General features: G+C 40.8%; 1 protein-coding gene across 2 annotated transcripts in view; it reads right to left on the bottom strand.

The window, feature by feature from the left end:
- The window catches only part of ccdc93 (coiled-coil domain containing 93), a 36007-nt gene extending 18287 nt beyond the window's left edge, over window positions 1–17720 (bottom strand). For both annotated transcript variants that reach the window (XM_060930140.1, XM_060930141.1), the window contains exons 1-7: window positions 17606–17720; window positions 8249–8362; window positions 8049–8143; window positions 5563–5674; window positions 4496–4594; window positions 1645–1701; window positions 1149–1249 (exon numbers count right to left, since the gene is read on the bottom strand). In XM_060930140.1, coding sequence (XP_060786123.1) covers window positions 1149–1249; window positions 1645–1701; window positions 4496–4594; window positions 5563–5674; window positions 8049–8143; window positions 8249–8362; window positions 17606–17689 — 662 coding nt within the window. In that variant the 5' untranslated portion in view covers window positions 17690–17720. The remainder of the gene's footprint in view (window positions 1–1148; window positions 1250–1644; window positions 1702–4495; window positions 4595–5562; window positions 5675–8048; window positions 8144–8248; window positions 8363–17605) is intronic.
- Between the last annotated feature and the right edge of the window lie 3996 nt (window positions 17721–21716).

Here is a 21716-nt window from a genome sequence, read left to right as displayed (position 1 = left end):
TTTACGTCATTACTGTCACACAATTAAAACGTGCCAGATCAGTCGGCTGGTGGGTTTTCAAAATAATAAAAACACATGCATGTATTTTTATGATAAATACATATATTATACTGAGCGTATTTCCCACATTACTCAATACAAACTACCTGCATCTTTCAGTTTTTTTTTTTTAAATCAAGACTGAATACTTTCTTCTTTGCCACTGCCTTTTATTGAATCAAATTTGAGACATTTAATTTGATTTCTTTCAGCGCGACTGCAATGCATGATGGGATATATTGCTTTGGTTGGTGACCATCGTTGTACACTACTTTTCCTGATGCATTGTGGGATACTTTGAGTGCACTATATAGGGTGTAAATAATCCTCACTAAGGTTTCGGGCAGCACTACAAAATGGTGTCCCCACTATGTAGGGAGCAATTTCGGACACAGGATGCGCGCGCCCTCTTTCGAATGCTGATGTAATCAAGCTGGAAGTTTTGTTTGTTTTGATAGCAATCAGGAAATTAAAAAAAAAAAAAAAGTAGGCAGTAATTGTCATTTAAACTCATTTTTGTGCAATATTTTGCTTGGAAAACAGCTTTCAAAATAGCGGCACTGACACGTCACGTTTCGAAGTCTCGCACAAGTCTGGTGAAGATCGCGCGGATAAGCGACGCCTGCCGTGGAGCAAATTCAACACGGCTAAAAATCGAATAGGCCGATAAGTATAATATTTAATTGCAATTAGTTGCCAAAATGAGTCACGATATAAGGTCACTAAAACCGAAAACGTAATTGAATAACACGTTAATTAAGAAATAAAGCAAGTTTTAAAATGACTTCAGTTCTCCTTTAAATATATATATTGTACAATCTTTTTCCCCAGAAAAGAATAGTTCAAAGAAATCACCGAAAGACCTACTGCCATGACATTCATGCCCATGAGGAGTATATAAACTTCTGACTGCAACTGGAATTACATAAAGGAAGAGTGATTGAATGAAGTCCAGAAAGACGATGAGAAAAACATGAACCAAAAGTGAGCAAGTGGAATAGGAGGACGACACATGTAGACCATCTGTGTGATAGCGGTTATACTCCAGGATATCCTGTAGATGTCTGTATACATTTATAATACTTTAGCAGTGTATGCATGTTTGTTACCTGCCATACTCAAGCAGGGTGGAATGAACCCTGGACTCTTCATCCAGCAGCTCTCCTGCATCAGCCTGCCTCTTATATCGTCTCTGAGGAGCATACACTCCCTACACGAGCGAGCGCGCACACACACACACACACACACACACACACACAGAGCCTCTTGTACTGGATATTTGAACTGCCTCAGTGATTAATGTTTAAAAAAAATTGTAGACAATGTTACTGGAACTGAGTTCTGTCATAGCCATGTGCACCACAAAAAAGAAAAAAAATTCACTTGAATTAGCTTTTCAGTGCATGGATCCAAGCAAGAAATCCTGGGTTATGTGCAAGGGTTAAGGACAGAAATAAAAGACTATAGAAATCAGACATTAAATAATATAACCACAAAGTGATATTATAGAAACTTTTCATCCAATAAAAATCTCAGCGTCAAAAGCTAAAAAATCCATACGAGTACCAGTGTGTTTACATCGAACAGACATAATGAGATACTCACAGACACATCCACTACTGTTCTTACTGCTTTTTGTTTCCTCTGCTCAAACTCTTCATCCTGCAAAAACATTCATTCATTCACGATGCAAATAAATAATGTTCAAATCAATAACCTGATAAGAACTGAGAGAGCGTTGTCCTGGTAGCTAAATGTAAAACTCTGTGCCATATGATTTTTGATGCGTATGTAAGGAATAAAACCTGACAAGGCAAGTGGTTACAATACAACGATCATAGAGGTACTGCCACCGTGAAGTTGATTATTTTCTAATAACAGCATGTCCTGAAGTGTTTTATTTCACTTACCACTGAGATAACATTTTTAAAAATGATTCGTGTGTGTGTGTGTGTGTGTGTGTGTGTGTGTGTGTGTATTTTATATTATACTGTATATAAAATCTTTATCTGTTTTTTTTTTTTTACAAGTAAGGTGAGCGAGAAACGGCATTTTGATTCTCCTATATGTCCTGGATATATAGTGAATTGGCAATGAAGAATTTTTGAATTTTACTTAGTCATGTTTAAACAAGGTTCCTACACTAAGAATCATTTGAAAATTAATGACATTTAATGACATTTTTACACTCATTTTAATGACTTTTTAATGACAATTCTATATGAATGCTATGCTAAGTTATATTCCAATGGACCAGTACATGATGAATTTAACAGTAAATAAAGCAAAGCACAAGACATGTTGTACAATGTGAAAAAAATCTTTATTGATTTTTTTAGAATTCTTTTTTTTTCAAGAACTGTTCAAATCCCTGAAGGATTCTGTCTTTTCGTCCAACTCTTTTTTTGGTTTCGATAAGTTCCTCCTTTTTAGACTTTCTTTTCGATCTAAGTGCGTTGGCCTGAGCAACTTTCTCTGCCATTTTCTCTTTGGATTTGGCATTTTCCGCCTCTTCAGAAAGATGATCTGCATTTGTTTCAAGAGTGTCAATGACGGACTCCAGTGTTTTGCATTTTTTTCTTAACGTATCTAATTCATCTTCCATGTCTTTTCTTTTTCTTTTCTTTTCTTCACTCAATTTTTTTCTTTGATTTTCTTCAAGGTAATTCCTGTATCTCATTCTGGCAGCTGAGGCTGACTTCAACATATCCTTTGTGATCGGTACCTGAAGTGGCCCCCCATAATCCTGAATAGCATCATACACTATGCACTGTGCCACTACTGTGTCCTGATGTTGGTTATCCTGCAGTACCTCTTTGTTAACAGAGAAACCTCTTTCAACACATTTTTTCCCATGTTTCCCAACGAACGTGTTTTTTTACACACACGGCAGTAGAAAGCGTATTTATCTGCATTTACCGGCGTGACCCACGCTTTGAATGGTTCGTCTTCCACCCAACCTTCGTTGAATACGCACTTCCGTGCCGGTGGCATTGTTATCGCGTGTTTACTGTGATACGGGTGAATGATTAACTATAATAGCGCCATTTATCAAACACGAGGTGAAATAGGATGATTGCGCATCATCTTCTGCGCATATTGAGATATTGAGAAATTCCGCTCTGTGATAGCCGCTCCTATTTTAAAGATTTGGCCAACTACGTAATTAATGACTTAATACGAAATTGTGGATTTTAATGACTTTTAATGACCTTAAAAAGAGAAAATTGGAATTAATGACTTTTAATGACGCGCGGGAACCTTGTTAAATGTTATGGGAGGTCCATGAAACGTTCATTACAAGAACTATAAATGGTGTTTCCTTCTCAAGCCTCTTTGCATAAAATAAACAAGATCAACTGTGAGCTACTGCTCACTTACGTATACCCTCTACTCTCGCTTATATCAGAATGCAAGCAATCGAAGGAATAGGACACTTATTATGAATGCTGACTTCAAGAAATAATTAACCCTGAAACAAGTAAGTAAAGAGCAGTGTTCTCAGGTATTTCAAATTGCATCCTGGTAAACTTTCATTTTGAAATAGCATTTGGCTTCTTGAAATAGCATCAAAATCCACACTATATGTTTCGTAAATACATTCGGTCGGTAAACAGGAAGTCGATCTGTGACAGACCTGAAAACGGTATACACGGTATTAGAACCCCAAGCTGAAGCTCGGGACCAAATATCAAGCAGTTGTGATTTGTAGTTGCTGAGAAGTGTTACGAAAATTTTGTAAATCCACATTATGTATTTCGTACATTTGTTTACCTGCACAGTTGTTTATTTATCTTATTTTTTTAGTTCTTATTTCTTAACATCTTAGAAGAGACTGTCTTTATTTAGCATTTATTTATTGAGCACCTTAACTCCAAGCCAAATTCTTTGTAGTTGCAACAATTACTTGGCAATAAAGCTTTTTCTGATTCTAAATACAATCAGTTGGTAAACAGGAAGTTGATGTGCGACAGACCTGAAAGTATACACGGTATAGAACCCCAAGCTGAAGTTCGGTACCAAGTGGCTATGATTTGTGGTTGTTGAGAAAAAGGGTGTTTCGGACAGACGGAAATACGGAGATACGGATAGTACAATAATAATTGCATATTTATTTTTTTATTTTAAATCCATCCCATGGCAGAAACCCTACTGAGCGTTATAAACTGACTCAAGACCCCTTTCAAAAATGTTAAATAAATTTCATGAAGCCTCATCACATCAATAACTATAAATTGATGATATTTTAATCAGTTTATTAGATTAGGTGGAGCATCCACCAGAGAAGTCCCTATAAATTAACTACTACTACAGAAACAATACCATAATAGAATAAGCATATTAATAGAAAACTGTTATTTTAGTTACAGCTGGCACCACTGTCAGAGCATGATGTAGAAAATTAATCAACAACTTTTAACTAAATTCAGCACTGTGGATTTCGGTGCACTCTCACCTCAGGAAAGCTGTGCGTTTTCTGGAACTGAGAGATGGAGTAGGCACGCACATAGTCTCCCATTTCCTCCCGAGTCTCTATTGCTCTCTTCACCAGCCACTGCAGCAGAGAGGCAGAAGCACTCAATCTTTTGCACGATCAACAGTACTGTGTTAATGACCGATTGATACACAACCAGAATATAATTTTTTTTTTCAATAACAGGGCTGTGAAATAGAAATGACAAAATCCGAGGAAACAGTTTTAGCAGGGGGTCTGGGAGGAGCAGCCCCCCAGGAGCCGTGGGCCTGGGGCCCACAGGGCCCCAGAAGCTGAACAGATTTTGTGTATATTGATAGATTTGAAGCATCTCCTGAAAGCAAATATTTTCTCAACCATGCCATTTAATTTGAACTGTTTATTATTATTATTATAAATTGAATATATAAATGTGAAGATGGTCTACCTGGTAATCTATAGTTCGACAGCTTCAATTTCACCAATTCCGCATGTTTTTTTCCTTTAACATGGTCAACCAAGCGCGTTCTTCCACCAGAACCGTACTTCACATCCTGATGGCACAAGATGCAGTAAGCTTTCCCCAGTTCTTTTATCTTCCGTATGTGCTCATTCACTACCGACTTTAAACTCCAGCCATTGCCAATTCCATGGATTTTTGATGCCGTTTTCCTTGTCAAATGTTTTTGACATCGTCGGTCTCACCGTCCTCCCTCTGAACGATGTCCCTCCGTGACACGGACATACCGCGAAATTCTCCTTTTCAAAACTGTTGATATCGAAAGCGTGTTTAAAGAGCACAAGATTCGTGCCATGGTTTGTAAGCATGGCGCAAATGCCGTAAACCAGTCTCTCATTGTCGCAAAAGAAACCTACCCCCAATTTTTATTGCAAAATTAGATGATTTACTAAAATGATATTTTTGGCGGCCAAATTCGCGGAATTCCGCGGATTTTTCACAGCCCTGCAATAATCGAGTACTGGCAGCATCTTCGCTTCAACTACAACACGCAAACCCAACAGTGTTGGGTCTTAAACATTACAGCTCATAAAAATCCTTCAGACTTCACCTGTATGACAGGAAAGATGTGGATAAAGTCAAGGCCTTGGATTTGATGTGGCTCTAGCCTATGAGGACACTTCATCCTGGGTAGCACAGAAACAATCTTCTCTGTCAGAGCGCTGAAAGAAAATAGCAAGAATATGAAGTGCCTTATACAGTCAGGCCTCTGCGACCATCACAGGAGAACCTCGGTGTCATACTGACAACAATGCAGACTCTAGCCCTTACACCTACTTCTGACCCAAAACCGCATGTACATTAGAGAGGTTATCGGATATTGGTACAAAAATTAAAAGTGCCTTATTATTTTATACAACTATATAGATACTATATGTTTTTAAAATATTATGATGCACTGCCTAGGCCAAAAAACACCACATTGTGCACACTAATATTTTGTTGGACTGTATTTGGCTTTAATTACAGCACACATTCACCATGGCATTGTCTTGACAACCTCATGCAACATCCTAACATTTATTTCCATCCAGAGTTACATTAGTTTTTCCCTGACTTCTTGTTCTGACGACAGGAGAGTTGAACCATTATATTACACTACCATTCAAAAGTTTGGGGTCACCCAGACAATTTTGTGTTGTCCATGAAAAGTCACACTTTTATTTACCACCATAAGTTGTAAAATGAATAGAAAATATAGTCAAGACATTTTTCTGGCCATTTTGAGCATTTAATCGACCCCACAAATGTGATGCTCCAGAAACTCAATCTGCTCAAAGGAAGGTCAGTTTTATAGCTTCTCTAAAGAGCTCAACTGTTTTCAGCTGTGCTAACATGATTGTACAAGGGTTTTCTAATCATCCATTAGCCTTCTGAGGCAATGAGCAAACACATTGTACCATTAGAACACTGGAGTGAGAGTTGCTGGAAATGGGCCTCTATACACCTATGGAGATATTGCACCAAAAACCAGACATTTGCAGCTAGAATAGTCATTTACCACATTAGCAATGTATAGAGTGGATTTCTGATTAGTTTAAAGTGATCTTCATTGAAAAGAACAGTGCTTTTCATTCAAAAATAAGGAAATTTCAAAGTGACCCCAAACTTTTGAATGGTAGTGTACATTACATGGGATTTAACAGACGCTCTTATCCAGAGTGACGTACAACGAGTGCACTCTCAAGTCTTCTCCAGCACATCGCAAAGAAAAAAAGGGAGGGGTCAGGACTTTATGATGGCCAATTCACGTGTGAAAATGATGTTCAGGAAGCATAAAGCCACTCTTTCACAATATGAGCCCAATGTTCATCCTGGAATATGCCTGTGCTACCACTTTGATGTGATAACCTGGTGATTCAGTACATTCAGTTAGTCAGCAGAGTTCATTTTATTGCCCCATAACATAGTCAGCAGAGTTCATTTTATTGCCCCATAACGTTGCCAAGCCTCAACTTGACCAACTGAAGCAACCTCAGATCATCACACTGCCTCCAGAGGCTCGTTCAGCGGCCACTATACATGATGGATGCATCGCTTCATGTACTTCCCTTCTTACCCGACACATCCACTGCTCTGGAACAGGGTAAATCTGGACTCCTCAGACCACATGACCTTTTTCCATCGCTCCAGAGTCCATTCTTTATGCTCCTTAGCAAACTCAAGACTTTTCTTCTGATTAGCCTCCTAACAAGTGGTTTTCTTATGGACACACAGCTATTTAATACCAATCCTGTGAGTCTTATCACATTGTGAGTGTGGAAATGCTGTTAATTTAATTATTAAACCAAGCCATAGTTCAACTGTCGATTTTCTACGATTCAACTTCACCAAGCATTTAAATTATCTCTGATCATGGTCAATCAAGATTCTTTCCCAACTACATTTCTTCCATAAAGATGACAATTCATCATTATCCTTCCAGGTTTTAATAACACGTTGGACAGTTCTTAATCCAATTCCAGTCACTTCAGCAATCTTCTTAGTAGTTTTCTTTGCTTGATACAAGCCAATAATTTGACCCGTCTGAAACACAGCAACACGACCATAGGATACAGTTTCCGACGTTCACACGTTAAAGAAATGAGAAGCTACTCACTGCATCAGTTAGAGTTAAAGAGAATTGTTGTAAGCTAAAATATATTCATCGCTGCAGTAATTATCCAATCACAGGCTCGTATTTGCTTATTTAAATCCAAATGATGGCTTTTTTGGGCAGGCAGTGTACATAAATATTTAACAGGTTAAAGTTTTCCAAAAGAACATTCAGTGCTAATGTTTTTTTCAGACAACAAGTAATGGTAAGGGTGTATGTTCTGCAGATAAATCACAATCACAGGTTAAAAGTTTTTGAGAGGACGTGTGATGACTTTTCAAAAAGGTGCTACGCACTGTTCAAGCATGTTTTGATCTAAAGTTTTTCTTGCATTTCATGAAAAGTGGTGACTTCACATGGACTTCTTGTCTGGACCTCAAATGCCATTCCTTATAAATTTTGAACACTGTCAGAGTTTTGCTTTGCAAAATCCAACTTACATCTTCTGTCCTATGGTGGAATTTTCTTGAAAGAGCAGATCAACATCTATGTCAAAGTTGCATGTTGTGATACACCATGTCATGCCTCCAACCACCTGTAACAATATTTTTTAAAAAATGATCATGCCTCAAAAGAAATGCTGGATGGTATGTTTAAGGTGGACAAAGTTCAAGTTAGTTTAAAAGATATTAAAACGTACTTTATCAAATGGTGAGAGGCCCTTGATGCGTGCTCTGAAATACCCAGCAGCCAGCAACAGCTCCAGGATTTCAGCCAGCTTGATGCTTTGTTCCTCATCTTCACGTGTCTCCACCTGTACCACAGCAAAGATACAAGTGAACCCTCTGATATTTACCTCTGGGTCTTTTCGCCTGGTCCATTTCAGTGCTCCAAGTGGTCTCAGATTGATGACTCGGCATATTTTGTGCATATGGGAACGCAACAAATTAACTCAAACCCTTCCAAAGTGACCCACAAGAGAACCATTATCAGACCATATTCAGAGGTGATCCGAGTATGATTCCTTTGTGGTCCACTTGATTTGTGCATTGTGAAAACAAAATGCTCTCAGTCTACTTCAAATTTTGCTTTATAGATAAAGAACTTATGGGCAGCACGGTGGTGTAGTGGTTAGCGCTGTCGCCTCACAGCAAGAAGGTCCGGGTTCAAGCCCCATGGCCGGCGAGGGCCTTTCTATGCAGAGTTTGCATGTTCTCCCCGTGTCCGCGTGGGTTTCCTCCGGGTGCTCCGGTTTCCCCCCACAGTCCAAAGACATGCAGGTTAGGTTAACTGGTGACTCTAAATTGACCGTAGGTGTGAATGTGAATGGTTGTCTGTGTCTATGTGTCAGCCCTGTGATGACCTGGCGACTTGTCCAGGGTGTACCCCGCCTTTTGCCCGTAGTCAGCTGGGATAGGCTCCAGCTTGCCTGCGACCCTGTAGAACAGGATAAAGCGGCTACAGGTAATGAGATGAGATGAAGAACTTGAGTTATTGTACATACATAGCTCCAGTTACAGTATCCATCACCTAAAAGAAAAAACAACTCAAATGGCTTTCTGTGGGGTCATGTGAGCCCTCAACCAGGTCAACAATGTTACATAGCAGCATGATAGCAATTATGTAGTAAAAACAAATAAGCTACAGAGCTTAAGTTGTTAGGCAACAGTAATAAAGATAGTGTCCATGACAGGAACACTAGGTACTGTATAATACTAATTATTTTATCCACATTCACTGGATATGAGCAATCGCGTACTCTGCTTGGCTACTCTACTACTAGGCTATCGGCTCATATACCATCCCTGTGTCCAAAATTACTCACAACTCACTATACAGTCAAGCCAGAAAGTCTGCACACCCCTTTAACCTTCTCCACGTTTTATTACATTACAGACTTATTCTACAATAGACTGAGCTCATTTTTTGTCCTAAACTTCTCCACAAAATTGCCCATAATGACAAAGTGAAATCAAGTTTTTAGAAAATATGCAATTTTATTTTACTGACAAAAATAGGTTATTTAGGGGTTACATATCTGTACACACCCTTAGCCTAATACTTGGTTGATGCACCTTCGGCAGCAATTACAGCTTCAAGGTGTCTTGGGAAAGAAGCGACGAGCTTGGCACACTTGTTTCTAAGATATTTTTACCCATTCCTCTTGGCATATCCTTACAAGCTCTGTCAGGTTGGGTGGGGAGCATCGGTACACAGCCATTTTCAGCTCCTTCCACAGATATTCAATTGGATTCGGGTCTGGGCTCTGGCTGGGCCACTCAAGGACATTCACAGACTTTCTCCAAAGCCACTCCTTTCTTCTCTTGGCTGTGTGCTTCGGGTCATTGTCATGTTGGAAGGTAAACCTTTGCCCCAGTCTGAGGTCCAGAGCACTCTGGAGCAGGTTTGCTTCAAGGATCTCAATATACCTAGCTGCATCCATCTTTCCCTCTATCAGGACTAGTCATCCTATTCCCGCTACTGAAAAATATCCCCACATCATGATGCTGCCACTGCCATGCTTCACTGTAGGGATGGCATTAGCCAGGTGATGAGCAGTGCCTGGTTTCCTCCAGACGTGACGCTTGGTATTCAGGCCAAAAAGTTCAATTTTGGTTTCATCAGACCAGAGAATCTTGTTTCTCATGGTTTAAAAGTTCTCTAGGTGCCTTCTGGCAAACTCCAAGTGGGCTGTCATGTGCCTTTTACTAAGGAGTGGCTTCTGTCTGGCCACTCTACCATAAAGGCCTGATTTGTGGAGTGCTGCCTGGATGGTTGATCTTCTGAAAGGTTCTCCCATCTCCACAAGAATATGCTAGAGCTCTGTCAGAGTGATCCTCAGGTTCCTGCTCACCTCCCTGGCCAAGGTCCATCTTCCCCGATCACTCAGTTTGGCCGGGTGGCCAGGTCTAGGAAGATTCTCGGTGGTTCCAAACTTCTTCCATTTACAAATGATGGTGGCCACTATGCTCTTTGGGACCTGTAAAGCTGCAGCAATTTTTCTGTACCCTTCTCCAGATCTATGCCTTGACACAATCCTGTTTCTGAGGTCTGCAGATAATTCCTTTGACCCCATGGCTTGGAGTTTGCTCTGACATGCACTGTCAACTGTGGGACCTTATATAGGCAAGTTTTGGCAATCCCCAATCAATTGAATTTCCCACAGGTGGACTCTAATGCCATGTACACACGTAGCTGGGTATTTTTAAAACCGAACATTTCCCCCCCCCCCTCCGTTTATAAAAATGTTTTATCCACACCACCTCGTCTTCGAAAAAAATCCCTTCCACACATAACCGAACATCTGCGTTTTCAATCACATTCATAAGCATTCCAAACCTGTAGATGGTTATTTCCCCAAATCCTACCCCCTAATCACATCGCCTGTGCTCTTGGAGCAGTAGTTGGGCTTCTAAAATTAAACATGTAAATAGCACCTGCACAATAATTAACGCTTTCAAGGCACTACTCCGATCCATTACTCTTTAGCTAGCCGCACACTACGCCGATTTTCAGCGTACCGAGCCAACTGAAGTCGCGAGTCAGGCGTAAAGACTAATTTTCGATGGTACCGACTCATCTCACAGCCGATTCGAAAAACTAATCGGGAGCCAGACTGATCGGGGAGAGTCGCTAGCAATAGCCAATCATATCTTTCGCATATAACACGTGACATCATTAAACACAATTTCTAGCGCGAGAAATACGTGTTGGTAGCACCTAATGCAGGTATACACTGTAATTCCATAGACTGAAGCTTTATCCATAGACACAGTGGGCTGGAAAGCCACTCTGCTCAAGTTGTGTGGCTGAATTCCAAATCGCTTTAACTCCCCTATATAAGTGCACTATTTAAGGTTGGAAATAATAGCTCATGCAGCCTAGATAGTGCGCTACATATTCCATGTTGTGTCATTTGTAATTCAGCCTGTAGCATCTTCAAGTGTTGGATTTAACAGTAACGATATCCAATAGCCAATCACAAAGCTATTAAGTTGTCACGTGTTGCTTCAATTGCGACTGCACTCGTCAACAGTCGGGGGATATGTGCGTGCCCTGTCGGGAGTCGGCTCCGAAATGGGTCGGTTCGGTACCACGTGGATCGCCGTAGTGTGCGGCTAGCTTAAGTCCATGCTTAATCTGGCTTCTGCAGTTACAGGGTTCCTACAGATATTTTATGTTGAATTTACTACCTTTTTACTACCTTCACAATTTTTTTTTACTACCACAGCGACAATTTGGATTTGGACATTTTCTCACAATTTAACAAGGTAATCTTTGAGTGTATGTGTTAGTCCAAGTGAATGTGCTACATACAAGTTATGGCCCTTTTCCACTACCCTTTTTCAGCTCACTTCAGCTCGCTTCAGCTCACTTCAGCCCGACACGGCTCGCGTTTCGACTACCAAAAACCGGCACGACTCGGCTCGCTTCAGCCCTGCTTAGCCCCTAAAACTCGCACCGTTTTGGAGTGGGGCTGAAGCGAGCCAAAGCGAGCCGAGTGAGGTTGGGGGCGTGAGCAGACACTCCCCTGTGCACTGATTGGTGAGGAGGAGTGTCCTCACATGCCCACACACGCCCCGCGAGCGCGCTGGGATCTGTAAACACCGCAAACCCGGAAGGAGAAGAATTACGAGAATTATGAAGCCTTATGCGCCTCGCCTCATCTATACGCTCTTGCCAGTATCTGTCCGCGTTGTCGGTGACAACAAGCCACAGCACCAAGACCAGCAACACTAACGACTCCATGTCCTCCATGTTTATTGTTTACTATTTGGGTCGTGAGACTACCGCTTAAAAGCTCACTGATGTCACTGTTTGCGCTGCTTAACGACATCACCTGACGTCCACCCACTTTCGCTAACTCCACCCAATGTGTCCACCCACTTCCAGCCAGCACGGTTCAGCGCGGTTGTAGTCGAAATGCAACTCCAACAGCCCCGCTCAGCTCGACTCAGCACGGCACGGGTCAGCCCGACTCAGCCGCGTTTGTAGTGGAAAAGCGGCATTAGTGACAACTCTACCCAAAGAGTTGGATTGATGAGACAAGATAGAAAGAAAATCTGAAAGTACCGGTAGTGTAACTCTTTCCCTTTGGACGCATAATAGAACCTCCCATTGCTAGGGCTACACATGGAGTAATGCATATTTGCATAAAAGAAAACAAACTTCCACATATAAGTTATAATTTTATTGAACTGTGAAACTGTGGCCCATAACCTCTTAACGGGTACACAGATTTGCACTAAACCTTGTGTGTCAACACTTCACATTAGGTACAAGATCTGATTATATTTTGTCGGCCAACACTTTCAAGATGGCCAACCTTTTGTTTGTGGAATAATCTTTTGAACAGGTGAACAGATTTGCACAAAAAATCTTATGTGCTTAGGTACATCAACTCATTACATTTAAATCAGGTCAAATGGCAAACACGAACCCACACACACACACACACAAAGCGCACCAGGCGCACGCACACATGGGTGCACACACGCATGACAAAGACAAGACACACACCCTAAAGATACACAACACACATAACCCAAGCCCTATTTTGGCAGTCTCTCAACACATTGCCAAGTTTGCTTAAGATAGTCATTTGCACCAGTCCTGTAGTCGTGAAGGCCCGTGGGCAGAGTCAACACCTTCCTCCCAGAGATCAGTGTTTTAGAGGGTTAATCTTAATCATTTGAACAGTTCAACAGATTTGCTCATCACATTTTGGATGCCTCAAATGGCGTGCACACAACGCACCAGGCGCGCACACACAACGCATTACATGTGCCTCAGTTGTCTGACCTTTTCTTCGATCAACTTTTCAATGAACGCCTCTTGCCGATTGCCATCTACTGCCTTTAGCCAGTCTTTAAAATCAGGTTCCTCCAGCCAGAGGTCTGAAAATTTGCATTTCCCCATTGTTTAATTCTCGTGCAGATGTCGCCAGTCGGGTCAACAGATAGAGTCGACTAGAGCCGTATAAACAAAGTCAGTCTCGTACTAAACAATCTCTGGTATAAATTTATACTGGATTCGACCGTTATTGGAATTCAATGCGCATGCGCCACCAACTCCTCACTGCGGTCCTCCTCGATACATAAAAATAAATTCGCCCAAATGTAGTAATTTATGGATATTATCATGGCATGCAGGTTAATTAAACGAATTAGAAAACACATAGGCCCAGTTGGATGGGGGTCAAAAAAAATTTACTACCACGTCAGATTACGTTTACTACATTTTACTGGCCATAATTTAGCCTATTTTAATTAACTACCTTTTAAAACCCCGCGGGAACCCTGAGTAAACAAAGGTCGCACGTTTGACGTCAGGGCAGATTTGTTGTCATTTTTTTTGGCGCAGATTGTGACATTCTAAAACGCAAAACTCCGGTTATCTCTGTCTACACGAAAAGGCATACACGGAGTTTTCAAAAATCTTCACTTTGCCCGGAGTTTTTTTAAATATTCGTTTTTGATGTGTTTTCATGTGGATGACAGGCCAAAACGTAGAAAAATATCTTCGATTTAGCAGATACCCGGCTACGTGTGGACGGGGTCTGAGTTGTAGAAACAGCTCAAGCAGTATCAGTGGAAACAAAATGCACCTCAGCTCACTTCTGGGTGTCATATCAAAGGATGTGCACACTTGGGTACATATGATATTTTACATTTTGATTTTTAATAAATTAGCACAAACGTCTAAAAACCTGCTTTCATTTTGTCATTATGGGCTATTTTGTGTAGAATTTTGTGACAAAAAATGAATTCAATCTATTGTAGAACAAGTCTGTAACGTAATAAAACATGGAGAAGGTGAAAGGGGTGTGCAGACTTTCCGGCTTGACTGTATAATGAGTTCGCCATTTTGTAGTGCTGTCTGTATGTATAGTGAGAATTATTACACCCTATATAGTGCACTCAAAGTATCCCACAATGCATCATGAAAAGTAGTGTACAACCAATGGTCACTAACCAAGAAATATATACCATTATGCACTGCAGTCACACTGTGTGTGTGTGTGTGTGTGTGTGTGTATGAATGAACAGAGGAAGAAACACTATCAACGGACATTCAAATACAATTAAAAATAGCAAGAGAATAGAAAATAAGCTAAAATAGAATAAGACAGATAAAATGCAAGAATAAAAGTTATAGTGCAGAGCGAGGAATTAATCAAAAGCCTCAAATTTGATTTAATAAAAGGCAGCAGCAAAGAAGAAAGTATTCAGCCTTGATTTAAAAGAACTGAAAGATGCAGTAGACACAAAGTACTTTGTACTGATTAATGTGGGAAAAACACTAAGTATAATATGGGTTTATCACAAAAATACATGCACGTATTTATTATTTTGAAAACCCACCAGCTGACTGATCTGACACGTTTTAATTGTGCGACAGCAATGATATGAATACCAGCGCCATGGACTAGTGTCTGAAAGCGGTTCTCCCCCCCCCATTTTACCAACAAGCTCACTATATAGTCCTCAATACAGTAATTCCCTATATAGTGAGTAGTGAACAAGTGAGTGATTTCGGACACAGGGCATGAGTAGAGTAAAACAAAATGGCGAAGCATTTTGCTGAACCAACCGAAGACGAAATAAAAACTCTACTCAAAAACAAAACCCCAAGAAATACCAAAAAAAAAGTGCAACAAACTATGGAAGGAAAGTATTTGATGGGAAGAACATCTCTTATTTTTCAAGAATTATTATTAGAGCATGTTTCACAAATTGCTACTGTTGTTTCGCCAATTTGCGGACTACTGCACTTTAGTTGGCGCTAACCTTAACCCCTAACCCCAGTTTTGATGACTTCGACATATAATAGAACAAAGTAAGCTTTTTCTTTATTTATTATTGATAAGACAGGGACTGCTGCCCCCGAACCCCTGCTTAAATTCGCTCAAATGCCGCGAGGCTCAGTAAAGTACAGCAAAAGTGAAAATCAATACGGTGGCTTTCTAAACACTTGCATAGCAACGGTCACACATCTGCATCAGAAAGGTGGCGCATGCGCAGTAAATGTAAACAATATGGTGGAATTGCACCCACTAAAGTGCAAACTATCCCCAATTTGTTTACATTCGGAGCGGAAATTATTTTGTCGGACGTCTTGTATAAAAAGTTAATTTATTGAATTTGCAAAAAATAAAAATGCTCCGTTTCTCAAAATCCAGTGAATGTGGATAGAATAAAACAATTATTCCACTCAATCTTGCTGTACATGGATTATAACCAACTTGGTGCTATGTGCCCCGTCGGCTATCAGCTCATGTACGACCTGATTTCATGGAATCAGTGTTAAACGTATACAGTGTGTGTGCAACATATGTCGTGTATGCATGTATTTGTCTACCCCAAACACTCATCAGCCAGTACTGCAGTCAGCAGCTTTATTTTCTATTTTGCTGGTACAGGTAAATATGTTTAAATTACTTGTGTTTAGGAGTATGTGATTTAAAAATAGTAAATAAAAATAATAACAATAAAAAATTATTTATATATCACACACACACACAGGAAGTAAATAGTATTATTAATTAATTGGAAAAGGGGTAGGATTAAATAAGCTAATGCTTCTTCCTACTCCTTTTCAAACATGTTAATATTGTTCCATTGTTTTTTAATTGAATTGTTTTTATTTGTTCTTTTGTTTTTGTGTTTGTTTTTCTTCTCTTATGTTTTGCACTAATTTGATATGTTTGAAATAAAGCCTTCATTCATTCATTCATGGCATGAGTTAATTTTGATGGTTCAGCGTTTATATATATATATATATATATATATATATATATATATAAATAAATAAAATTTAGCTGAAAATACTAGGGGGGGAAAAAAACACACACCTTCATGTAAACAACCATATTCAAGAACACAGTGTTACACATATTCATGATCACAGCTGCTGTTGTGTGAACAAGTGATCTGAGATTTCATCTCATCTCATTATCTCTAGCCGCTTTATCCTGTTCTACAGGGTCGCAGGCAAGCTGAAGCCTATCCCAGCTGACTACGGGCGAAAGGCGGGGTACACCCTGGACAAGTCGCCAGGTCATCACAGGGCCGACACACAGACACAGACAACCATTCACACTCACATTCACACCTACGCTCAATTTAGAGTCACCAGTTAACCTAACCTGCATGTCTTTGGACTGTGGGGGAAACCGGAGCACCCGGAGGAAACCCACGCGGACACGGGGAGAACATGCAAACTCCACACAGAAAAGCCCTCGCCAGCTACGGGGCTCAAACCCAGACCTTCTTGCTGTGAGGCGACAGCGCTAACCACTACACCACCGTGCCGCCCATCTGAGATCTCATCAGTGTTAAAATCTCCAGAAAGAGAACTGAGTCCACTTGTGAACACCAAAAACAATGAGGCCATTTGCACTTCTAGTTCCCTGATAGTGACACTTTATTAAGAGCCAGTATGATGCACTGAAAGCACCCTGTACTGAACTGCTACTGTCACATGATGAAGGCGTGTCAATAAAATCTGCAAAGGCTGCTTGGAAGACTGTTATATTCAATAAAAACTCGGAATAGAATTTAGAACAAATGGCACTTGTAGGTAACTGATAGCATTATAGTAATAGCATTGTAATATTTATATAATAGCATTGTAATATTCTCTTATAATGTGACTCTCTCGTGCAATAATTTATAATGTGACTGTCTCTGTGCAATAATTTATAATGTGCAACACTTCACTCCATAATGTGTAACAACACATACACCTCAGACTGTGCACCTTACACCCCCCTTTTTTTCCTCCCCCTTCCTCTCTCTCTCTCTCCACGCTGTTTGCACTGTTATTGGAGATGCTTTAATCTCATTGTACATGTGTATAGTGACAATAAAGGCACTGCATTCTATTCTACTCTATTTTGGTTATTTTAGCTAACTGTTTAACCAATAGCAGTGACCCCAGCAGGCTAACTCTGCTACGTCGCTAGCAACAACATTAGATGTAACGATCGACACACACAAAAATGTATTCGAACTGTTCATTAGTTTATTTAAAACACATTATAATTCACGCATACCTGGATGATATTTCCCTCTTGGTCGTACTGAGCACCGATTTTAGAGCCTGTTCTCACTCTCTGAAAAACAGAGGAGGCCGCCATATTGGCCACGTGATGTCACGTGACCGCTGAGCTGTTTCCTCCTGCTGTAGCTCGGCGGTTTACGACATTCTGCTTCCTCAAGATACTGAACCATTTCATTTATTATTTTTACCTTCCAAAGTAACTCGCCAAACAGAAAATCAACTCGCCACAATTTGTTCATGTATGAATTTTACTTCTGTCAAAAATAACGCAAAAGAGAGTAGCCATTGTTCATGACTAATGTGCATTTATTTCAAGACCTGAGTATTTTGATACTGTTGTTAAACACATAAATGAGAACAACACAGAGCACCATAATATCTCATCTCATCTCATTATCTCTAGCCGCTTTATCCTGTTCTACAGGGTCGCAGGCAAGCTGGAGCCTATCCCAGCGAAAGGCGGGGTTTTTTTAATTTTATTTTATTTAGGTTTTCCACATGTACATTTACAATAAAGTACACATTTAATTATTGTAAAGACATGTAAAAAAAAAAACCGAGGATGACACAAAAAAGTCTAATAAAATGACTTATTTTCATTGTGGTCCTCATAAAAAATTACAAAATGGTGACAATATGATAGAGGACAAAAATTACAAAAATGTATAAAGTGTATAAAAATAACATTAATAATATTATTAATAAATAAATTTAAGAAATATAACTATCACATTGGGCGGCACGGTGGTGTAGTGGTTAGCGCTGTCGCCTCACAGCAAGAAGGCCCTGGGTTCGAGCCCCGGGGCCGGCGAGGGCCTTTCTGTATGGAGTTTGCATGTTCTCCCCGTGTCCGCGTGGGTTTCCTCCGGGTGCTCCGGTTTCCCCCACAGTCCAAAGACATGCAGGTTAGGTTAACTGGTGACTCTAAATTGACCGTAGGTGTGAATGTGAGTGTGAATGGTTGTCTGTGTCTATGTGTCAGCCCTGTGATGACCTGGCGACTTGTCCAGGGTGTACCCCGCCTTTCGCCCGTAGTCAGCTGGGATAGGCTCCAGCTTGCCTGCGACCCTGTAGAAGGATAAAGCGGCTAGAGATAATGAGATGAGATGAACTATCACATTTTATATATCACAAAATATCACAGTTGTTATCACAGAAATTGAATAACAATTTACAAACATATTAAAAGTACATGAGAGAGTCCATTTTTAATGATTCTAATAAAAACCTTTTGACTTGTTTCTTAAACGTTTGTTTATTGGTGAGCGTTTGAACACTTGTGGGTAGGCTATTCCAGTCTGCAGCTCCCGTGTACCTGAATGTACTCTTACCCAGTGTGGTCTTAAATCTGGGTAAGGCCAGTGACCCGACACTTGCTCGAGTTCGGATGTTATGGACTTGGCTGACATTGGTACAAAACGAAGAGAGATAAGAAGGGGAGGTATTATTTACAATTTGATGAACATGATTTAGCTTGAGTTGGACAACACGTTTTTCTATTGGTAACCAATTAAGTTGAATAAAGTGGGCAGGAGTAATGTGGGTACGAGGATGGAGTCGCCAGGTCATCACAGGGCTGACACATAGACACAGACAACCATTCGCACTCACATTCACACCTACGGTCAATTTAGAGCCACCAGTTAACCTAACCTGCATGTCTTTGGACTGTGGGGGAAACCGGAGCACCCGGAGGAAACCCACGCGGACACGGAGAACATGCAAACTCCGCACAGAAAGGCCCTCGCTGGCCACAGGGCTCGAACCCGGAGCTTCTTGCTGTGAGGCGACAGCGCTAACCAATACACCACCATGCCGCCCGCACCATAATATAATCTCATCTCATCTCATCATCTCTAGCCGCTTTATCCTGTTCTACAGGGTCGCAGGCAAGCTGGAGCCTATCCCAGCTGACTACGGGCGAAAGGCGGGGTACACCCTGGACAAGTCGCCAGGTCACCACAGGGCTGACACATAGACACAGACAACCATTCACACTCGCATTCACACCTACAGTCAATTTAGAGTCACCAGTTAACCTAACCTGCATGTCTTTGGACTGTGGGGGAAACCGGAGCACCCGGAGGAAACCCACACGGACACGGGGAGAACATGCAAACTCCGCACAGAAAGGCCCTCGCCGGCCCCGGGGCTCGAACCCAGGACCTTCTTGCTGTGAGGCGACAGCGCTAACCACTACACCACCGTGCCGCCCCATAATATAATATCAACAAATAATAATATATTGGAAAACTTGGTGTATGAGTATTGAAAACAAATATACTTACTATCATGACTATAGCACCCAAAATATGTCCAACAGGCTTTCTGTATTTAAGCATTTATGAGAGAGAAAGCATTAGGAGCTTCATATTGACTAGGAATCAACTTGAAAAAAATTAATTATTCCATAAAAAACGTATCGCAGCCAAGGCCTACCCTGCTCCCACGTTTGCTTATAAGTCCTTTGTCGTTTCTCCTTCTCGTACGCTTTATCGGCGGCCTTTTTCTCCTCTTCAGACCAAGGTCGCTTTGTCCCCGTCTCTGGTGGTTTCTGTACACCTCATCTCATCTCATTATCTCTAGCCGCTTTATCCTTCTACAGGGTCGCAGGCAAGCTGGAGCCTATCCCAGCTGACTCCGGGCGAAAGGCAGGGTACACCCTGGACAAGTTGCCAGGTCATCACAGGGCTGACACATAGACACAGACAACCATTCACACTCACATTCACACCTACGGTCAATTTAGAGTCACCAGTTAACCTAACCTGCATGTCTTTGGACTGGTGGGGGAAACCGGAGTACCCGGAGGAAACCCACGCGGACACGGGGAGAACATGCAAACTCCACACAGAAAGGCCCTCGCCGGCCCCGGGGCTCGAACCCAGGACCTTCTTGCTGTGAGGCGACAGCGCTAACCACTACACCACCGTGCCGCCCGGTTTCTGTACACCTTTCAGAAAATTCCACATCGCAATGTAGCTTTGGCAGATGTAGATGTAAACAACAACAAAAACACGTGTTTAAATGGGCGATAATGTGGCCACATCTATTGAATTTGATAACGTGATTACCACGATATTCAACGAGATGCGTTATATGCATGCGCAGTAGTGAAAAAACTGACAGCCTGACTCATACACGATATGATTCGGAATTCTTTGGTATTTTCCGTCCTGCCGATAAACACATCGATTAACACAGACACGGCAAACGCTTAATATGTGGCAGCTTTAGTTGATGGTGTGTCTGAATCTTCGCTTCACATATATTTTTTATTTTCAACTAGCCAGCCGGGCTGGCTAGTGACAGGAATTACCCGCCAAATGACAAATTAAGTCGCCTCGGGCGACCGGACCACCGCGAATTCCGAGCCGTGATATACGTATATTACACATACACAGAGTACTGTGCAAAAGTCTTAGGCATTTGCAATGGAATGTTGTGGGGCAAAGATGCCTTTAAAAATGTTTCTACATTTAAAAAAAAAAACCCAGAAAGATCAATAAGCAGCAATGCATGAAAAAAGTCAGTGTTTGAAGTGACGACCCTTTGACTGATTGATTGATTGATTGATTGATTGATTGATTGATTGATTGATTCCGAACAGTAAAGGAGATGTAAAAAAAATAATAAAAAATACAGTAATCAGAACATCGTCATAAACAAACAGAATAGCGTAGCCACAAGGCAGTAACATAATAATGTTCGGAAAGGATTAGGAAGAAGTAAATAACTTATCAAATCCTAACCCTCTATACCACCGCTAATCAAACGTCACTTTCCGCCATAATAAACTATATATACAAAAGAAAACAAAAGCAACAAACAAAAAGAAAACATACCAACATAGTATAATATCAACCAAATCAAATCATATATACAGATACTTGTTATGCATATATATATACACACATACAATACATATATACAGTACATACATATACACATACCTATAACTATACACATACCCATACGTACACAGACACCCATAATATCATAATTATGCATATATATTATATGCAATTATGCATATATATACACACACACACACATATATACATACACACAATACTCATCTCATTATCTGTAGCTGCTTTATC

This window comes from Neoarius graeffei, chromosome 9 (assembly GCF_027579695.1).
Source record: "Neoarius graeffei isolate fNeoGra1 chromosome 9, fNeoGra1.pri, whole genome shotgun sequence".
In the NCBI taxonomy this organism is placed as follows: Eukaryota; Metazoa; Chordata; class Actinopteri; order Siluriformes; family Ariidae; genus Neoarius; species Neoarius graeffei.
Note: the sequence above shows the minus strand (reverse complement) of the source record. Positions and strands in the feature narration are given on the sequence as shown.